At 62.5% G+C, this 20,088-nt stretch overlaps 1 protein-coding gene across 4 annotated transcripts in view; it reads right to left on the bottom strand.

The window, feature by feature from the left end:
• GSE1 (Gse1 coiled-coil protein) overlaps positions 1-20,088 on the bottom strand; it is a 416,539-nt gene that overhangs the window by 12,487 nt on the left and 383,964 nt on the right. For 3 of the 4 annotated variants that reach the window (XM_055306661.1, XM_055306659.1, XM_055306662.1), the window contains 9 exons: positions 13,586-13,785; positions 8,213-8,388; positions 7,567-7,767; positions 6,849-7,040; positions 6,134-6,438; positions 5,308-5,632; positions 2,478-3,091; positions 1,135-1,247; positions 556-826 (listed from right to left, as the gene is read on the bottom strand). In XM_055306661.1, coding sequence (XP_055162636.1) covers positions 556-826; positions 1,135-1,247; positions 2,478-3,091; positions 5,308-5,632; positions 6,134-6,438; positions 6,849-7,040; positions 7,567-7,767; positions 8,213-8,388; positions 13,586-13,785 — 2,397 coding nt within the window. The remainder of the gene's footprint in view (positions 1-555; positions 827-1,134; positions 1,248-2,477; positions 3,092-5,307; positions 5,633-6,133; positions 6,439-6,848; positions 7,041-7,566; positions 7,768-8,212; positions 8,389-13,585; positions 13,786-20,088) is intronic. The other variant, XM_055306660.1, reaches the window with a different exon arrangement.

The following is a 20,088-nucleotide window of genomic DNA, read 5'->3' as shown; positions in this document are numbered from 1 at the left end:
CCATTCACAGCATATGCTGGCTCTGCCTGGCCACCACAGGCCACCCCGAGCCTCCTGCTATCAGAACGCAAAGCTCTGTGGGCCACGGCAGCACCTGCCAGGAGTAAACAGCCGCTACCTGCACGATGGTGCACTGCGACCCTGCGCCCAGGGGTCGCCCCACTTGCTGCCTGAAGCACTGGGAGGTCTGACAAGTGACAAGAGCAGCCGTCAAAAGCAGGCTTTACACACAGAACACATGGCACCAAGCCTTCAGTCCTGCCCAGGATGTGACAAGAGAAATGCCCTCCAAGGAGGGGAATTTGCATTTTGGATGGAGAGAAAGTCGATGCTGGAGTGATACTGGGGTAGGCCTGTGCAAGCAAAGTAGCTGCCTCCTTGGAGGCCAGAGGGAATAGAAAGAGCCCCAGGATGAAGTGGTTTTAGATCCTACCAGGAGTGTGGGCGTGGAACATTCCCAGGAGCCCACAGCCCCTGGAGCCCACGGCCCCTGCTTCTCCAGAAGCTTGTGGCTGCAGAGTGACCCCACCCCACGAGGCCCACACTAGGCTGTACCTTTCCTCTTCTCGGCACTGATGTGAGTCAGGTTGAAGATGGTCAGGAACTTCTTCTTCTCTTCGAAGTTTGGGCTGTTGTTCATCTCGTCGGGACTGTAGCGGGTGGATAGTGCCAGTCTCGGTGAAGGCGTCTGCCGCTTGTTCTGAATCGTTGGGGGTGACGGGCTTCGCTCCCTCAGCATCCGCCGCCGCTTCCTCCGCTTCTGGGTCAGCAACTCCTCCTTCTGCTGTTGGGTGGTCAAGCCAAAAAGTTGCAAAAACTCTAGCTTCTAGATTGGGAAAGAAAACAAATGAGTTTGAAACCACTGGCAGTGGCATGCTTCCACTGTCCCAGGGGCCCCCTCCTGGGGTCCATGCAGCCCATGAGCTGTGGCCAACTCCACGCCGGGCCACAGACGAGGAAGACCCTGGTGGCGCTTCCAGACAATCTGCAGTCAATGGGAATGGTGGGGTGCAGGGGTTCCTAGCAAATGAGGGGCTGCCCGGGACAGTGGGAGGGAAGCCAAGAAGCAGAAAGTGATGGGGGCACCAGAGGCCCCGCCCACAGCCTGTCACACGGGGACGAGATTCCAGATACCTCGGAGGACGTGTCCAGCTTGAGGGGCGGCTGCTCGGCCACGCAGCGGAGGTGGGCCCTGACCTCCTCCTCGTCACTCTCATCGTAAGAGTCGTCCAGGTCATAGTAGTATCCTGGGGACAAGAATGGACTGTTGGGCTGGGCAAGGAGCCTCATCCTACAGTGGATGCACACAGGGGGCTCCTCTGTGACACGTACAGAAGCACGCATCAGACCAAGCCCTGCAGGCCTTCCTGACCACCCCAAAACCCCAGATTCCTTTTATCCCAGGTGAAAACATGCATTAACCCCTAGTCCTAGGATTTTAGCACTTTATAGGGATGGCTGGTGAGGGGTGGGGGTGGAGACGGCAGGAGGCAGATGCCAGGCTTCCTTTGGACCCCAAGTGATGAGGCTGAGGTGGCCTGAACGGACATGATCTCTCTGCAGGGAATCATTCATCCCACAGGCCTGGGGCCGTGTCCATGGCAACCCAAGGCTGTGTGTGCACATCCACTCCCCTCCTGCTGTGGCCATCTGGGTCCACTACCCAGGAGGGGCCAGGCATACTCAGGTCCCCACCTAAGGCAGAGAATGTGCACAAAAACTCACGTAGAAAGCAGCAGCACCCCTGCACCGAGGGCACTGGATGGGGCACTCCCTCATCCTCCCTCACAAGACAAGTGGCGGAGAAAAATACTTTTGGGGCCTTAAATCTAGCCTAGAGCAAGAACCCTGGGAAGACCTGGCCCTGGTCCCAGCTTCTGGCTAAGAGGCTGATTTCAATAGGACTCGTTTCTAGCAGGGAAAAAAAAAAAAAAAAAAAAAAACTGGTCTGAAGCAACCCCTGACCCCTCCTGGTCAGACAGGGTGTGCAAGTAGGAGACAGCCAAGGGTACCCTGGACCTGCTGTCTGATAGTCCCCCCCGCCCCAGCGCCCTCCCCACTGCAGGAGCAGGGAGGGAAAGGGGCCAGATCTGTCCCTGCCCTACCCCCACCGAGGATGGCAGCCCCTGAGGAGCCCCCACTGGGCCCAGGCCTGTTCTCTCGACAGCCTCCTCCTCTGTTATGCTGTGCTATTAATATTTAAAACCGTCTTATTAGCCTCTGTTCATTATTTATTAATCATGCACGTCTGTGGAACTGTCCTTCCAGAGAGCTTTGATTTGGCTTTTTGGGACAATTTGCACTGTAGCAGGACCGGCAGGGGCCCCAAGTCTGTCTCCCCAGTAGAGGTTGTCAGGTAGCAAGACAGAAGCCAATGAACTTGCTCCCTGAGCCCACAGCAGGAATCAGGAGTGGGAGGAGGGCTGGCACTGCTGCCCCCCAGTCCCAGGAGGTCAGAGCCCCCAGAGAAACCACACCTTTCTCCTGGGCCTCGCGCCGCCTGCGCTCCTCCAGGTCCAGCTTGCTGACCAGCCTCCGCCGTTGCTGCAGGAACTCATCGTAGATGTAGGCGGGGTCGGGGCCCCGTGGGGCTGCAGGCCGGTAGGGCGAGCCTGGCTTCAGGGACCCAGTGAGATCCCCAAAGGGGGCGGGCTGGGTGAGGGAGGCCCGCTGCTGGCCCAGGATGGTCTGGGTGGACTTCTCGAGCTCAGCCAGGAAGGGCCCGGGCCCGTGAGGAAAGGCCTGGTGCTCCAGGTTCCCTGCCTCTCTTGGGGGTGGCTGGTACTTGTCCAGGGGGGTGGCCTCTCGCTTCCGGGGCCCCTCCTCCGCCTTTTCTGGGCAGTAGACCCGTTCCACCTTCACCAGTGGGACAGCTGCCTGGCGGCTGGACTCAAACGGAGCGGGATGGCTGTGCAGGGGGTGGCTCTCAGGGGCCCGCCGCGTCTCCAGAGTGCTGTCCATCAGGGATACTGGGTTCCAGAGGCCCGTGGGCACAGAGTGGTGCTGGGGCTTGGGCGAGATGAGTGGCGGGGGCCCACCAAAGTGCTGCGGGGGGTCTCGGGTGCCCGGGTCTGGACGGTTCGGTCCCGGCCTAGGGAGTGAACAGAGCAGGCCATGGTCAAGATGGCAGCCACCCAGGCCACCGCCTCTAAGAAGCCTTGACAGACTGTTACCCATGGACTCTACCCCCCCTGCACACAGCTGGAGGCAGGTATGTGTAGCCCTGCTTTTGAGAGGACACAGGCTCACAGCTGACACTGCTTGCTGAGGACAGAGACAGCCTCAGGCCAGACCCACTTGCTCCCATTTCTCACCCATGACCTCCCAATAGCTCCTTCTGTTCCACCACTTCCTGAGTTCCTGTGAACTCTGTGTAAGGACAGACCCTCCCCTTTGTTTTCCATGGGGAGACCCACTGTGAAGAGAATAAAGACACGGCTCTGATGCCAAAAGTATGGCCTTCGCACTGGCACCCACCTCCACACGTGCCAGGCAGTGGACAGATGCAGAAGGCAGGTCGGCCTTCAGGGGGGCCGCCTTCTCTCTCCCGGGAGTCTGCCCCAGCCCAGTGGGGCGGGGGAGACCTGCTTTCAGGGTGACCCTCACAGCTAGGGTGGGTCTGTGCTGTTGCCAAACTGCAGTGGTCCCCATCAGAACGGCAGCAACCCCACATGGCCCCAAAGCGGCAGCTACACCCAAAGGGTCTCCATGGAGCCAAGCCACTTGCTGGAGTACGGCACCCCTACACTCAGGCAGGGCAGGAACCGGAGGGGACCTTCTATCGGGTAAGATGCTCTGCCTCTATCACAGCAGGCTTCCAGAGCTCTCTCCACCCAGCCAAGGAGGCGGGACACTGAACCGTAGCCACCAAGTTACTCCCAAAGGCAGGCTGGGAGAAAACCACCCCCATGCCACTGCACCTCTGATCAGCAGAGTACAAAAGGGAACCATATCAAGAAGCCATGTGTCCTTAAGTAAACAGTCAAGGAATAAAACCCGTTAGGAGAATAAATATTTCATGCGCTGGAGCCAAGCACTGAATGGTTTTCTAGCTCGGAACACAAGGGCCAGTCAGATGTCAAATTCACGCTGCTGTAAGGCCAAGTGTGCTGCCAGCTGCTGTGGGGACCACGGAGGCCAGGAGAGGCAGCTGGGGGCCCGATGCCGCCCTGGTGCCCGAGGGCTGCATGGGGCTGCTAGGTCCGGAGGCAGGGGATGCCTCTGCTGGGAACAGCGGTGCTGGGATCCCCAGGCCTTGGGCAGACGAAGACTCCCATGGGAGTCAGGACACCCAGATCTTATCAGGAGGTGCCGAGGTGTTTTGGCTCCCAGTCCCCGGGGCGTGAGGAGTTAGAGGAGCAGAGGTCAGCTCACTGGCAGATGAGAACTCCTCGCCTCTGAGAAGCAGAGGGACGCTCCCTGTGGCCATGGTGGGCAGTGTAGGCCGTCGGCTGCGGGGGTGCCATTTCCCCCGGTCACAGCAGATCAGCCAAGCAGATCCCCACTGCCGCCCTACTCAACGGCAGACGGTAGGGCTGCCAAACAGGCCAGCAGCGCCGGGTACAGTTGGCCAAAAGCTGAAGCAAAGAGAGGGAAGGAGCATGGGGATGTTGAAAAAGCCTGTGACCCTGATGGCATCCAGACATTTAGAGCTACACACTCCCAAATCTTCTCACCCAGCTTCATTTGTGCAAAACTGGGGAAACTGAGGCTGGAATTCTTGTCCCTGAGACGAGGCCAAGCTCTCTCTGCTAACTCTGGCTGATGAGCCCTGGTGGGATGCAGGGTGGGGCAGGGCACACTAGATGACAGCCAGACCAACAGGTAGGAGTGAGGAGGCTGGGGGGCTCTAGATGTAGGAAGGGGCCCAACGACGGGCACAAAGGCCTCCCGAGGGGTTCCAGGATGGGGTTGGGAAACGGGTACTATTTATTGCAATAGCAATAAACCTAATTTCTTATTTAAATAAAAATTAAACACTGTCTCCTTTCTCATTAAAAAATGTTTGGGCTTGAAAGCAGAGGCAGACAGAAAGAACTGGTGTAATCATCAATAAAAGCTTCTCTCATCCCCTCTAGGCGCCACAACTTGGCAGGGACTCAGGGAAGGCCCCCTACTCTGGCCGGCACCGTCACTTCAGCACAGGCATCTCCGAGCGCCTCTTTTCCCTGCTCAAGAGTCTGTGCTCCCTCGCAGGCCAACTGAAGGTGTCCCACAAATGGTGGCTGGCAACAGGAGAATGCAAGTGTGAAGACACCCTCTCCCACCCGGGGGTTCCCCGGTGCTCCCAGACCCGGCGGGCCCCACCTGGCGCTCTCCGGCCTGTGCTCCGCCTCCGTGGGCACCGGGGGCCGGCCCATGTCCAGGTGCTGCTCCAGCACCTGCTGCCGGAATTCCGACACCTGAGACTGCCGGTCCTCCTTCTCCTGCCGCAGGCGCCGCTGCCGCGCCAGCCACTTCTCCTCCTCGTTGGTGCGCTGGATGAGCAGGGCTGTGGCGGCGCTGCTGCCCGGCAGCGAGAAGATGCTGTGGTTGGAGAGGAGGCTGGGCACGGTGTGGTGGGGGGCGGGCGCGGGATGCAAGGGGTGCTGCACGGGCTTCGGTGCTTGCAGGCCCGCCTCCTTCAGCTTCTCTGTGGGGAGAGAAAGGCCGCCACGGCGGGATCTCAGAGCTGCGGGCCGGTCCACACGTCTCCGCTGTCTCCCACTGCCGCCTGCCCTCTCGCCAGGGCAGATGACCTCCGGGGATGCTCGCTGGCGGTGGGCACCGCTCCCAATCGGAACCCACCGGAGTGCCGCAGCGGGCTCGCACTGGCTCACAACAGCAGACTGACTTCTCTACCATCACGCACACCGGTTAGCGAGCCGTTCCCAGGGCTGATTAAGTATATTCCCAATGAAGCAGCCGACGTTCAAGACAAAGGTAAAGAACACTCAAAACCCACCCCTCGCTTCCTAACGCTTTCACTGCAGTTTACTACTGCGTGCAACACCCCGAGCAGAGCTCCATCTCTCATACTCCTATCGGGGGCCACTGGGCACCTCTCCCCAGCTCCCAGCCCTGACCTCACATTTGTAGCCTGAAATGGGCCCTGTAGTGTGCCCCTGCCCACAGGTCGCCGGCCGCGCGGTACCTGCTCGGGTCGGGGTCAGCTGCTCCGAGGGCTTGCCCCGCTCCTCGGGGGCGTGGGCCCGCAGCCCGTGCAGCTCAGCCACCGGCAGGAAGGCCGGCTCCAGCGCCTTGGCCGCCAGCAGCTCCTTTTCACGGGCCCGCTGCTCCCGCTGGCGCTCCAGCTCCCGCTCGCGTTCCTTCTCCCGCTCGCGTTCCAGCTCCTTCTCCCGCTCGCGCTCCTTCTCCCGCTCTCGCTCACGCTCCTTCTCCCGCTCGCGGTCAGCTTCCCGCTCGCGCTCCCGCCTCAGCTCCTCATCCAGCTGCAGCCTGTGGGCGAGTGGAAAGAGGTTGTGACAACCGCTGTGCTGGTGCAGGGGGGACCAGGAAACCCCCCAAGGGGAGACTGGCACCGTGACCTGCACCCTGACAGCAGGTTCGCAGGGCTCTCTGCTTTTATGAACTCCCCGAGAGACTCCAAGCTCCCCGGACCAAAAGCCACCCGCCCAACTCCCCAAGCCTCAGCAGCTCACACCAGGAGGCCGGTGTCTGACAACAGCGCTGCCAGGTACCAGCAAGGAGCTCCAACTGCAGCACCTGTCACTGCCCACCTCGCAGGTGAGCAGACCAAGGACACGTGTGCTAGCCCGAGCACGCATGAGCCAGGCTCTGACGTGGGCTGTGCTGCACTCTGTCAGGGCGGGAGGAGCAGGGACACCCCAGCCCAGGACGCAGCTTACCTCTCGGCACTGAGGCTGGACATCCGCTCCGAGTGCAGTGCTGCCAGGGACGAGTGGGAGAGCTCAGGGGGATAGCGGACCCCGGAGAGGTGGAGATGCATAGCCGACGGGTGCAGGGGAGGCAGGGAGCCGGGCGTGGGAATGGGGTAGAAAGGGGACCGTAGGGCTGACAAGCAGTAGGAGTCATCCATCCTGTGCAGAGAAGGTGGGGCCGGGTGAGAAGCAAAGCCAGAGAAGGCAAAGCCCGGGCCCATCTCAACGGCCCCCCCAGCCAGGTAGGAGTGTTGACGTGAGTGCGGCAGACAGGACAGAGGCCAAGAGTCTCCCCAAAGGTCCTGAGAGACTGCCTGCCACGCTGCAGCCCAGCCAGGACCCTCCCAGGCCCGAGCAGCAGGCCCCCTGGGAGCAGGGCGGGCTAGGAATTGGGAGGCTCCTCCACCCAGCAGAGATGAGGGACACACCTTCCCCGGGCCATCTCAGTTACGCAGCAAAGGGGTGGCTCCACTAGGTGAAGACGCGCCGTGCCAGCAGCAGGCCCACAAGGAAACGGGGGAGTGTCTGGCAGAGGGACAGCATGGATGAAGGGGGCACTCCCGGGGGCAAACCCCTGCTGGCAACTTGGAAGGCTGGTGGCTGCACTGAGACATGGAGCCTGGTGCAGGGCATGAGGGCATGGGGGCAACAGCCCCGGGGACTCACTGGGGGGCAGAGAGCTCACCTGAAGGCCGGGTGGGGGAACGGATGTGGGGCCAGGTAGCTGGGGTGGTAGTAGGCAGCAGCCGCAGCGGCTGGGTCCAGGCCAAGGGGAGGCAGGGAGGACATGCGGAGGTCCTCGGTGGTGTGGTAAGGCCGGAAGCTCCTCAGGTAGTCCTCGGTGACCGTGCTGGGGGGCACCACGTGGTGCACGGGCCGCTGGAGGCTGCAGGTGAGGACACGTGGATGAGTGAAGGATGTGGTGAGCAGGGCTCCTGTGCTAGGCTGGGCAACAGGCCAGTCTCCCCACACACCCCTGTTCCCGCCGCCGCCAGAACAAGGGGTCTCCAGGGACAGGTCCTGGCCTCTGCAAACAAGACGTGGGCAGTGGCTGCTCCTCGGGCCTGCCATCCATGGCCTGGAGGAACCCCTGGCTCCAAGGGCCCAGAACAGGGGCTCGGGTGGGGTCGGAGAGCCAGCCGCCATCTCACCGTGGAAACGGACAGCAGGCACAGACGGGGCTGCAGGCCCGGGGCTCAGCCACCATCTGGCAGCTCTCAGGCTCAGCTGGTACAGACCCACCGCTGGGCACTGCCGCTAGAGCCTCCAGGATCCAGACCCCAAGCACACATGCACCCCCCCGCCCCCCGGCCTCCAATCTGCAGACTTACTTGAGTGGTGGGAAGCGTGAGTCCTGCACCACAGAGCTGGGGGAGATGCCGAAAGGGTAAGGGGTGCTGAGCAGGTGGGAGGGGATGGCTGGGCCCCCTGCCTTCTCCTGGGGCAGCGGGGGCTCCACGATGAGGCGCTCCCGACCACTGCTGCTGCCCCGAGAGCCGGCGTCCTGCTGGAGGACAGAGAGCACTGGGTCAGGACAGGGCCGCGGGGCAGGAGCCGGCTCAGACTGCTGACAACGCAAGGCCGGGGCTCCCCAGGCTCAGAGAGGCTCCCGTTCTGGAGGACTTTCCTTGAGGGTTTCTACCCAGACCTGGGGTGCGCACAGGAGGTAGCAAGCATGGTGAGGTGGTGAGAAGGGAGGGCACAGGTTCTCATGCTGGGCAGGACGGGAACCCATCTGATTGCCGGGGCCATGGAAACAAGCGCCCACAAGGGGACACAGCACAGAGCAGGGGTCCCCACCTCGTGTCAACACCCATGTCTTCCCAGTGTGCGTTTCTCACAGCGCCATGCCAGCTCTGAACCCAAACCCAGGGAGCCAGACGACGTGGTTCCAGCAACCCCAGAAAGTGAGCTCTGCTCTGCAGCAGGGAGCAGCAGAACCAGCCAGAGCCCCGCACGCTGATCACCAAGCATGCACAGACGACCCCCAGGGGCTGAAGCGTCAGCTGTGCTGACAGCTGCCAGCACGCGTCACAGATACCTCGGCCCCCTGGCGCCCACAGAGAGTCACAGCCGAGAAGCTGGCACTGCCTCCGGGCTGAACACGCCAGCCTAACCCCCCTGCCAGCCCCTGGGGTAGCCCTGGCACCAGCCACAGTAGGCAGCTGTGGCACCCAACTGGTCAGACCTGTCTGGGGACACCTCTGTACGCACTGGGGGTGGGCCGTGGCCCTGCTGACCCCAGACTCCCAGACATACAGAGGGACCTGGTGGGGAGGCAGACCCCTGGGAAACCAGAGAAGGGGGATGCTCAAGACAGGAAGAGGGGGGAGCAAGAGGAGCCCCTACCACAGCCAGGGCAGGAGCGTCTGTCTAGCCCTGAGAGCACACACCACCCACAGTTGTGAGCGCTCCTGTCATTTACGTGGCTAAAAGGAGCCGTGTAGCACGCTCAGAGCGTGTCAGTAGCAATTGGGGGCTCCAACCTCTTTCCAGAATCTTCTGGATTCTGGAGCAGCCACCAGCCGGGGGGTGGGGGGTGGCGCTCCATCATTGGGACAGCCCTTCTCAGCCCAAGGGAGGTCACCACTAGCCCAGGTCCGACCTTGGCCACACGGGTTCCAAGGTGGTGGCTGCAGCCTCCCCGGACTCCGAGAGCTCCTGGGCCAGGTCCCTCCTTCACCTGGCTGGACCACCAGGCCCACCCCCAGCCGGCAGCAAACGGGGGTCAGGAGACAGCAGGTGGCAGTCATGGGGGTCACAGCCCAGCATGTCCACCCAAATCCATGGTAGTTCCCCTGTGCCACCAAACAAGCAGCACACCCTGAAAACAAGCGGGCGGGGGGTGAGAGGCCCTAGGTGGCTCACTGGTTGAGCGTCTGCCTTTGGCTCGGGGCGTGATACCAGGATCCTGGGATCGAGTCCCGTATTGGGCTCCCTGCCTGGGGCCTGCTTCTCCCTCTGCCTGTGTCTCTGCTTCTCTCTGTGTGTCTCTCATGAATAAGTAAATAAAATCTTAGAAAAAAAGGGGTGAACCACAACGCTTGGACCAAGTCTCCTCAACAAGGCAAAAACTGGAGAACATGTCTAAGAATGATCGCTGGACACACAGAGGCTGAGCCCCGTCCCTGGAGGAGATGCCCCCCACTCCTGGCTCGGCCATGGCTGAGGTTCTCTGTTCTCTGGTACAGTTGGGGGTGCAAGCTGCAGAGCCCCCAGTTTATCACTGGGCTGCGCACTCTAATCGCACCCCCCAACCCCCAGCAGCCATCGCCAGCCCGCGGACGAGGTGGGGTGGGCAGCAGAGGAGGGCCTGGACCGTGCCAGGCCACCACCGCGCCCTCTCTGGCCTTCCAGAAGACACATCCGTGATAATTAATTGAAGGAGACAAGCCGCTGATTGGAATTTTTAATGAGCAGCAACATCTGTTCCTGCCTGCACGCTGGCATGGCCGCCCTGCTCACAGTGGGGTCCTTGCAGGTTCACGAACTCTGACTTGCCCTTCCCCGAAGGGGCGTTCACACGGCAGGTATCAAGGAGACACGAGCACGCACAGTAACAGCCTGGGTCAGAGTGAGCAGATGAGAGCTCCCACCTCCCAGCAATCCAGAGACTTCCATATAGGGGCCCACACCTGGTCTCAGGTCCTACAGATGCCTGTGGGGACAGCAGGATGGCCTCCTGCCTAGCCTTAGTGTGGACACAGCTCCCATCTGGTCCTACAGACCCTAGGACACCCATCACTGTCCCGTGCCTCAGTTTCCCCACCCGCCAAGGGTGCCAATCACAGCATCAGCTCCTAGTGCGACACGGACAGATGCACGGACATAAAGGGGATGCAGGGTGAAGGGCCCGCACATCTCCCGCCCACACTAGCGTCTCAGCGGCTGTTTGCAGGTCAGGGCTTGCTGGGTCCTCCCACATGCCTGTCGCCTGCCACCTGGCACAGGGCCGGGCTTGCACGGGTGCCCTACACCAACCACCAACCTGCTGTAGCGCTCTGTTCCTCACCGGGGCCGCTGTGGGGTAGGGAAGGCCCCGTGCCTGTGGCCTGGGACGGGCTGGACGGGCCACACCCTCTGGATGGGGACGCGACAGTGGGCGTGCAAAGCTTGCCAGCTGCCAGGGCAGGATGGAGACGGTAGCCAAGGGGCTGGACCATCAACCCAGGACAGCAGAATCCCTGGAGGGAGTCGTCGACCCAAGGGCACTGGGGAGAAGCCCCAGACCGCGCGCTCAGCAAACCAGGCTGCCACCTGCTCCCACGTGCTTCGGGCGCCGTTCACGGAATCAAAGAGCAAAGCCTCGCACCCCGGGCTGCCCTGGCCACGTGGGAGGGGCCCTGAGCGCACCGTCCCCAGAAGCCCCTTGTCCCTGGAGTGGACAGGGGAGACAAAGCCCTGCTGGAAGGCGGCCGGGCCAGATGGCACCTTCCCGCCGGCGGAGGATAAACAAGGCACTGGAGAGCCGGGGGGAGGGGCGGGCGGGCAGGCAGGGGGCTCTGCGGGCTGGACCCGCGCGCCTCCGGTCCGGCTGGAGCCCTGCCAAGCCCGCGACGGGCACCTGGGAGCGAGGCCGGCCCCCCCGGGGGGTGCACAGACGCTGCCCCGGCAGAGAGGGGCTGGGGCGGGCCCAGGCAGCAGCCCCCAAGCCGTGCCACCCCGGGGCACCCCAAGAGCGGGCCGGGCTCCCCACTGCCGTTCCGGCAGACAGGCGAGCGTCAAGGAGCATCTGGGGGCAGCTTTTATTTCTGAGCTGCGGCTGCAGGCACAGCTGTACAGATGAAGGGAGGACGAGGGGGAGGATGGGAGGCAGGAGGGAGGGAAATCCTTCATTCTCTGGTGATTAGAGAGGGTTCCAGTCAGGCAGGCAGGACATGCCCTGTTAGCTCTAAAATAGACCATTTCTCATTCCAGCCGGCTTTCGCAGCCCCCACTACCTGGGAAACGGGACCCTGGCGACCCTGGTGACTGACGGGCCCAGAGCCCCGCCCCCGCGACTCCCCACCTGGCGGGATGCCCCCCCTCCAGCCCCTCCCCAGAAGGATTACATTCTCCACTGAGCCTTTGTGCGGAGCTGATGAGCCATACATCATCTGCTAATCCAGTTCCCTTCCCGCCGCCCTCCCTGGTGGCATTAGTGTTTCATTAAGCGACGCGGCGGTAAATGGCTGCAGCAGATCTATCACGGCCCTTTCTCTGGGGTTACTAAACGTTCCTGAGGCAGGCAGGACCCTCGGAGGGGAATACTCGGGAGGCTTCCTCTAGTCCGGGCCGACAGGGTGGGAGGGAGGCCCCTCCGGGGCAGGCAAAGGGGACGGTGTGGGCCACGGCGGTGGGAGGCTGTCACCAGCCAGTGCTGAGCAGGACACGGCCAGCAGGACCCAGGGACCACCCGGGGCCGAGGGAGGCAGGGTGCTGGGGCCCTGAGGTCAAGGCAGGTCGCCAGGTGGCTGACAGTAAAGAGGCAAGGAGCCCCCCTGGAGGCAGGAGATGCTGGTGAAGACCACTCATCTCCCTCAAACCAAGGCCAGCTCAGGGGTCTCCAAACCCCTCTGGCTGGCACCTGCCCGCCAGGCCCTACCCAGGCTCTCTCACCCCCAAACTGCACACAGAACAGGGTAGAAGAGAACAGAGCCAAGAGTCAAGACAGCAGCGTCGAGATGTGCACAGGGCCACACCCAGCCTACAGCTATATCTAGAATTCAGGGATCCTCACCGTGTGCCAGGGCCTCCCCGAGGGCCAGCCCCTCCTCTGTGGACAGAGGCTGGCTGTCCCCGAGCCCCAGGGCAGAGAAAACACAGATCCCCCATGATGACGGGTATGTGTGGCCCTGGTGCCCACCGGACTCTCCACTTCCATTTTCCTTCTGGTTTAATTAGTATTTCGGAGTATGGCCACCCCGCTGGGAACCCAGAAGGGAAAGACGGCCATTGCCCCCTCCCCACAGCCCCTGCTGGGAACACCCAGGTGTTGGAGGGGTGGAGGTGGGGGGGCGGTCAGGCGGGGCAGGTGACAATGGAGCGCTCCCAGGACCCTCTGCGGGGCAGCCCCCTCCCACCTGCCAGGTAGCCGTGCAGGGAGCCCCCAGAGTATGGGGGTGGGACATCTGGAAGTTAAGACGGAAACAGGAAATCAGGGCACATGAATCTGCGCACGGGCATCTTCCCTACTTGGATCCTTGTCGGGGTGGTGGGTGATCACAGCCATGACGTGCAAATACCATTTTAAGCACCTCACACAGGCCTACGGGGCCGAGCTGTGTCCCACCAAGATTCTCAAGTTGGAGGGCCTTTTTCGAAGTAAGGTCGGCCCTGATCCAACAGGAACAGTGTCATCGAGAAAGGAGATCAGGACGCAGAGGCACAGAGGGAGGTCTGTGCGAGGACACAGGGAGAAGGCAGCGCCCGCGGGCCCAGGAGAAAGGCCCAGGGGGAAGCAGGCCTGCCCACGGCGGAGGGCTCGGACTCCCGGCCTCCAGAGACACAAAGCATCAACGTGTCCTTTGAACCCCTGGTCCCTGGCCTGACTGTAGCCACCTGACTGACATCCTCGGATTTTCCTCCAACACATGCCAGACCGTCCAGGTGAGTGTGCTGTTGTCCTGCTCTTCAGAGGAGACAGGCTCACATGAGTGAGTCGGGGTGAGGGGTTTCACCCCCAGGTGTCGTCCTTCCCAGCACCTGGGACCCCAGCAACTCACCTGCCGGCTCTCGCTCCTCCAGACGCCATTGACGGTCTTGGTCGGGGCGATGGTCACCACGGGGGGCGTGCTGGGCACACTGTGGCCCCCAGGGGGGACGATGATCGGGCCCATGGGCACGCGCTTGGGCGTGCTGGCGGGGGAGCTGTGGTTGGTGGCCGGCGAGGACACGGGGGACGATTCGCTGCTGAGTGAAGACCCTGTGGGAGAAAGGATAGGTAGCATGAGCAGGGGTCATGCTCGGCCTGTGGGCCCAGCAGGGGCACAAGGTCCCGGGCACTCCAGCTCCCAGGGCTGGTCACCCTAGCCCCAAGCCCCAAAGGAGGGCAGAGAGCTAGGGGCGCAAGCAGGGTGGGCAGGAAGGGGGAACCATCCTGCTGGATGTGGACGGAGACACCAGCCCCAGCAGAGTGGGCATGCTTACAATGCAGGTGGGGGCCACCTCCCACACCCCAGGCTGGGTGGAACCTGCTCGACACACCAACAAGACCCTCCCCCAACGTGAGGCTGGAGCAGAGGGTTGGGGGCAAGACCCACAGGCTCCCAACAGGGCCCCGGGCCCTCCGTGTGCTTGCAGGTGGAGAGGTCACAGGGAAAGGTGCGGAAGACGGTGCCCTGGTGGCCACCCTGGTGGCGTTGCGTGGGCCTGGCAGGGGCAGGCGGTCCTGGACATGGAAAAGTGGCCATGGAAGACTCATCATTTTTTCTTAGATATCAACTGCAATCTATTCTTAAGTTTTAAAAATCGAGAAGATCTAATTCACCATTTAAAGCATAAAGGTCACTGGTTTCTAGTACATTCAGAGTTGTGCAACCATCACTACCTGACTCCAGATCACTACTGTCACCCCAGCATAGCCCAGCATCACTCCTGGAGAACAACCCACTGTCCCCTTGGAGGAGGTGTGGAGGGGACAGAGCTGGCTGGGGGGGGGGGGGCGGGGGGTGAGGCAGGGCGTGGATGCAGGGTGGACACGGCTGAGAGGAAAAGCACCCCGGGGTCCCAGGGCAGGAGGCTCAGGGGTGCAGCCAGGCGGGCCAGCTGCTTAGGTCAATGGCTGCTCCCCCTGCGACGGTGCTGAGTGGAGGGGTAGAGTGTGAGCAAGGTGGTAATCCTGTTCAGGTGTGTCCTGCTCCCCAGGCCGTGTCCTCCAGCAGGCACCCGCCTTGCTGAGGGGCAGCTGGAGCGCAGGCAGGGCCCAGCTGGGGCCCAGTGATGTCCGCGGCGCACACACATCCACCCTGCACTCTGCAGGGAAGGAGCCCCACACGTGCCCACAGAGTGGCAGTCCATGGACACTGGCTCACGCCGCCCAAGTCCCTGTCACAGACCCCAGGAGGACCCCACTCCATCTGAAAGCATGAGAGCCTCTGGGGCCGCGTGGAGGGGCACACACTCACCCATGGCTGGGGGTGGGGGGTGGGGAGACAGAGGGGTTCAGGCTGAGCAGGATAAGGAGGCCACTGCTGACAAGAGGCGACCTGGGACATGCCCCATCTTGCTCTTGGACTCAAAGGGCAAACACTGACCCTTTTGAAGGTCCCCGTGGGCACCTCTTGTTTGCAAGAGCCCGGCCTGGGTGGGAGGGTGGGGAAGCAGGTCAGCAGAGACACCCCCTCTCAGAAGGAGAATCCCATCGGCATTCAGGCATCCTGCTGGAGTTTGCTCCAACCCTGCCTTGTTCCCGGGGTCGTGGGACCCCCACTGTGTCTTCACACCACCTCATGTGCCATGCTCACGTTACCAAATAGAACCTTTGTGTTGGGGGTGGGTGGTCAGGGCAGCCTATGGCTCACGGGCGGGCGCTGACAGCCTCCCGGCTGCCAAGGCGTCACTGCAGTGGATCTATCTTCCTGTCCCCGAGGCCCTGGCCAGCCAAGCGTGGCCTCAGCAGGGCAGCGAGGAAGGTGAGTGGCTGGACATAGAGGCCCCAGCGACATCAGGACAGAGCCTTGTCCTGAGCAAGTTGCTCTTGTCCAGGACTCTTCAACATGACTCCCTAGCCTTGTACCCGACATGTACAACTGTACAAGGCAGCCCCATGAGGGGGCACGCAGTCCTAACCCCACAGGCCAAGCGCCAGAGCCGCCCAGCAGCATGTTCTGCTCAGCAATATCAAGTACAGCACGGAGGCCAGATGTCCCTCACTCCTGGATCCACCTGTCCGTGCTTGGCCAGGGAGGCAAACGAGGAGCTTCCTGAGGGCTGCTGGCCTGAACCGTGACCCCCGATTCCCCAGATGAAGCAGCAACCACAGCCCCCACCCCAAGGATCCTGCAACCTCAAGTGGGCCAGACCAAGCCTGGCTCTGCTGGCCGCGAGCTTGGGTGAGGTCTGAACCTCTTAGTCAGATGTCACCACCACCAGGGGAGAGCTAACAGCGCACAACGCTGGCCACCTTCCCTTCCCAGTGGGGACAGCCTGAGGTTTTGAAACAAGCTACGTCTGGCCAAGGCGGTGACCTTTGCGTTCTGCACCCAAAGCCGATTTCAGGACCGCCACAGGGATGGAGGTGGGGGTGTGTCACAGGCAGATCCAGCCAGTCCTGAGGGCAGAGCCGCCCGGCTGGAAAGTGACCTCCCTGAGGTTCCAGAATGGCCCTCGGGGGCTGGTGGGCGGCCGCTGGAGAGATGGAGAGAGATCTGGGTAGCTAGTCCTGGATCCTCACCCAGGCTTGTGCAACTCTGCAAAAGTGGCTGCATCTTCTCAAGGGCATCTGCCCACCTGGCCCGGCAGCCCCATTCCGGAGCACGCACCCAGCAAAGCAGGGCTGACGCCCACCAGACATGGCGAGGGGGCTGTGGGCAGTGGAGAGGACACAGGGCCCGTGCTCGGGCTGGAGGGACCGCCCCACCTCCCTCCATGGGGGCAGGAAGCAGCACGCGTCGCGGCCACGCCAGCGGGTCACACTAACACCACCAAGCGAGGACAGACGGCTAATGCAGACAGGTCGGAATGCAGACGGTCCCACCCGCCGAGGCACAGAGGGAGAGCAGGGGGCGGTTTCCTGACGCAGGGGGGTCACTCTGCGAAGCTGTCCCACTGGACACCGATGACCTGTGAACTTTGCTGTAGGTTATTTAGATCTTGATAAAAAGTTCCACTTGCATTCTTGAAAAAAACAAACAAACCTAAATAGGGAATCTTTTCCTTAAAAGAGAACTTCATGGAAGCTCTAGTGCTCTTCTTTCTGGGTGGCAGTGGCTTTACGGAGGTGATCCCCACACCGGAGAATGCCCCCATCTCAAGTGTGGGTTCAAGGGTCCCAGTGCATTCACAGCAGGGTGGCCATCCCCCAGGAAAGGAAGCCCGGGCCCCTCGGCCCCCACCCCTCGATTTGCATGGTCTCCAAGGATGTGCCTACTCTGCGTGGTTCCCGTGAACCATCCCAGCACACGGGACCTTCTGCGTTGGCTGCTGCTCGCCCCGTGTGGTTTTATGTTGCATCCACGTGGCAGCAGGAACCCACTCCTACCTGGGGCCAGCTGCCCTCCCTAACCACACACACCCACACCCCTCGGCTCTGCGAGGGGTGTTGTGTCTCCTGCACTCACAGCTCATCTCCCACGCAGCCCCACGCTCGGCCACCAGGCCTACACCCCGGGAGACCTTGTGAATCCTCTGCCCGTCGGGGTGGGGAGGGCGGATATCTGTGCTCTGGAGCAAAAAACAGGAAGGAAGGAAGGAAGGAAGGAGGGAAGGAAGGAAAACACACACAGGCCAAGAGCAGCTGCGGTCAAGGCAGAGGCCACGAAGAGCCTGGAGGAAAAGCTGGGGTCAAAGGCCAAATGGAACGGGGCGGGGGGGGGGGGGGGCAGCACAGCTTGCAGCAGGAGCACCTGATGGCACCAGGCTGGGGCGCAGGGTCCCTGGGCCACTTGGGCCACTCTCCGGGTCAGACCACCCTGCCAGCTGCTGGAAGAGGCCCCCCCTCACGCCACGAGCTAGCTTCTCCCAGATTAACCTCGTTTCTAATCACCAGGGGGCGAGGGGTGGGGGAGCTGGGGACCCAGGTGCACTAGAGCAGGAGGCCATCGGCAATTAGCAGCCTGATCCCCTGGGGGTCGGATGTCCCTCGCCAGCCGAGCAGGCGATCGATCCCCTACCACGCACCCACAATTAGCACGCAGCTACCCCGACCCAGCTCACGCGCGGCGGCGGGAGGGCTGTGACCGGCCTCATTAACTGGAGACGCGCGGCAGGAGCCAGTCGGGGCGCGCAGGCAGCTGGGGGATGACAGGAGGCCGCGCACTCGGCGTCACCTCTGCTGTCTGACCGGGAGGATTAGCGCCGGGGCCGCGGGGCACGTGTAATTAACAGCTGAGACCCCAGACTCGGGGAGGGGAGTTGGGGTGAGGCCTGAAATCAAAACCGCAAAACCACGACGGCCGTCAGCTCTCAGCTCTCCCAGACTCGCGCTTAGCTGGCTGCGGAGACCGTCTCGAGCCCCCTTCGGAGCGTCCAGAACAAGGACCGCCACCCACCCCGGCACTAGCCCTGGAGGATAAGGCCAGCTCCGGGTCACCCCACAGCGACCCGGTCCACTCGACCCTGTACTGGGTTAGGTGCCTCACTCCTGATGCCAGGGAGGAGACAAGAGGACAGTCTCCTGTCTTCCCGGGCACCTACTCCTGGGCCCGGGCCAACCAAGCTTGGAAGGGCTGGAAGGGGCAGCACTGCAGGCCCCTGTCCCAGTGGGGCTTTGCCCGGCTTCAATCAGTGTAGGCAGCGCCCTGGGACCCAGGGCCACAAGCAAGGGGAGGGCGGGGGCCCCCAAGGACCCTGCTGGGTCTGCTCGCCAGGGCTCTCTGCTCACCCCGGCAGTGTGTCCCATCCCCTGTCCTAGGTCCACCTCAGATGGTCCCTGTGCAGACTGCATTCCGCTGGAGCTCGGATGGCTGTGTTCCAGAGGAGGGACAGCCTCCACTGCCCTTCCTGTCCTCACCCACCACATCCCCCACCTCCCCCAGGCCTGGCGGGCGAGTGTCCCTTGGACGCAGAAATGAGACTGGCCATCAGGCAGCCTCCTTTGGTTGTAAGGCCGAGGAGCCCGTGGGGCCTGCAGGAAGCCTCCCAGCCAGCAGGCAGTCAGGTGGACACAACCTGGACAGTCCCAGAGTCGCCTCCCTGGAACATGACCTCCAGAACAGGAACCTTGGCCCCTCTGCCTTTTGGGAAGCAAAGCGTGTGGGTTACAGGTGCCAAATGCCATCGCCAGAACACGAAGGCAGGGACATCCTTCCTACATGGGGGGACGATGACACATGCAGGGCATTCCTTGCCCCGCTGAGGTCAACGGCTCCAACGACCCCAGGGGTTGGGGGAGAAGGGGTGGCCAGAGTTGTGGGGCTGCCGCACACTGGCTTCCCGGCTGGGGGGGTCTCCCCACCTGCCCACGGGCTGGAGCACCTCCACGGCACAGGACCGTCAGAGCCCTCGTCCTGCCTCACGGCCACTGGTGTGCTCCTGTACCAAATTTGCCATCATGTGACAGTCACGAAACCCAAATCACCAAAGGCAAGGTGTGGGTCTTTCTTAGGAAACGTTTCCAGGGGCCCATTATTCATCGCTGAGCAGGACTGAGGCTGGTGAGGACAGTGGGCTCCCTGAGCTGAGGGCAATGCTGCCTTGGTGGGGCCCACAGGGAAGAGCAGCGTGAGAGGGGAGCACAGAGAGGTGATGGGGCAGTCACTGCTGTGTCACCACAGCCAGAAGGCCCGCTGCCGCGAATACCCCAGTGCTGGGCATCGCCCATGGTCCACTGTTCTGGTCGTACGCACCTTGCCCACGCAGCCTGCCCCCTGCCCCGATCTCCCCACGCGGTGCCCAGCCACGCCAGCTGCCCTTCCCCGGGCCTCTCTCTCCTCCAGCCCCAGCCTCCAGAGGACCTCCCCTCCCCCGACCAAGAGCTCACACCTGTGCTCAGAGACAGATGGGGCTGCAGATGCCCGCAGGGAAACGCCACCTCACAGAGCCCCGCCAGCGCATGGCTGACACACGGGCGGCAAGCGTGCCAGGTGGGATCTTTCCTTTCCTGGTTTTGCTGTTTTCTTTGAAAGAGGCAGACTTCAGGTGGCAGCAGGGAAGACCCACCCGCGCTCCACGGGGCTGGCTGCGTGATGGCAATGCTGGTGGGTAGAGTCACACCTCCAGCCTCAACCAGGGGAGGAATGTGCCGCCGCCTCCCTGGGGCTCAGGGGCAGGACCTCGGTTCCAGCAGCTCCCGAGGCCCCGCCGGTAACTGGACCCGCCTGCAAAGCCAGCGACAAGATGAGGCAGGCAGCCAACAAGCGCCATGGAAGGAAGCCGGGCAGGGGCGCCCGTGTTCGGGCTTTGGACTGGAGAGTTAGCAATTCAAGTCCAGCTGCCACCGCCACGGGGACCCGTGCTCTTGGCAGACACCCCCTGGGTGAGGCCGCTCAGCCACCCCACAGGGCCCACCCTGCTCCCTCTGCCCAGCTGGGGCCCCTAAGCCAAAGCTGTCCAAAGAGACCCTACCCTG

The sequence above is a fragment of the Nyctereutes procyonoides genome, unplaced genomic scaffold (assembly GCF_905146905.1).
Source record: "Nyctereutes procyonoides isolate TBG_1078 unplaced genomic scaffold, NYPRO_anot_genome, whole genome shotgun sequence".
In the NCBI taxonomy this organism is placed as follows: Eukaryota; Metazoa; Chordata; class Mammalia; order Carnivora; family Canidae; genus Nyctereutes; species Nyctereutes procyonoides.
The sequence above is the reverse complement of the archived record's forward strand: the minus strand, read 5'-3'. Positions and strand labels throughout refer to the sequence as shown.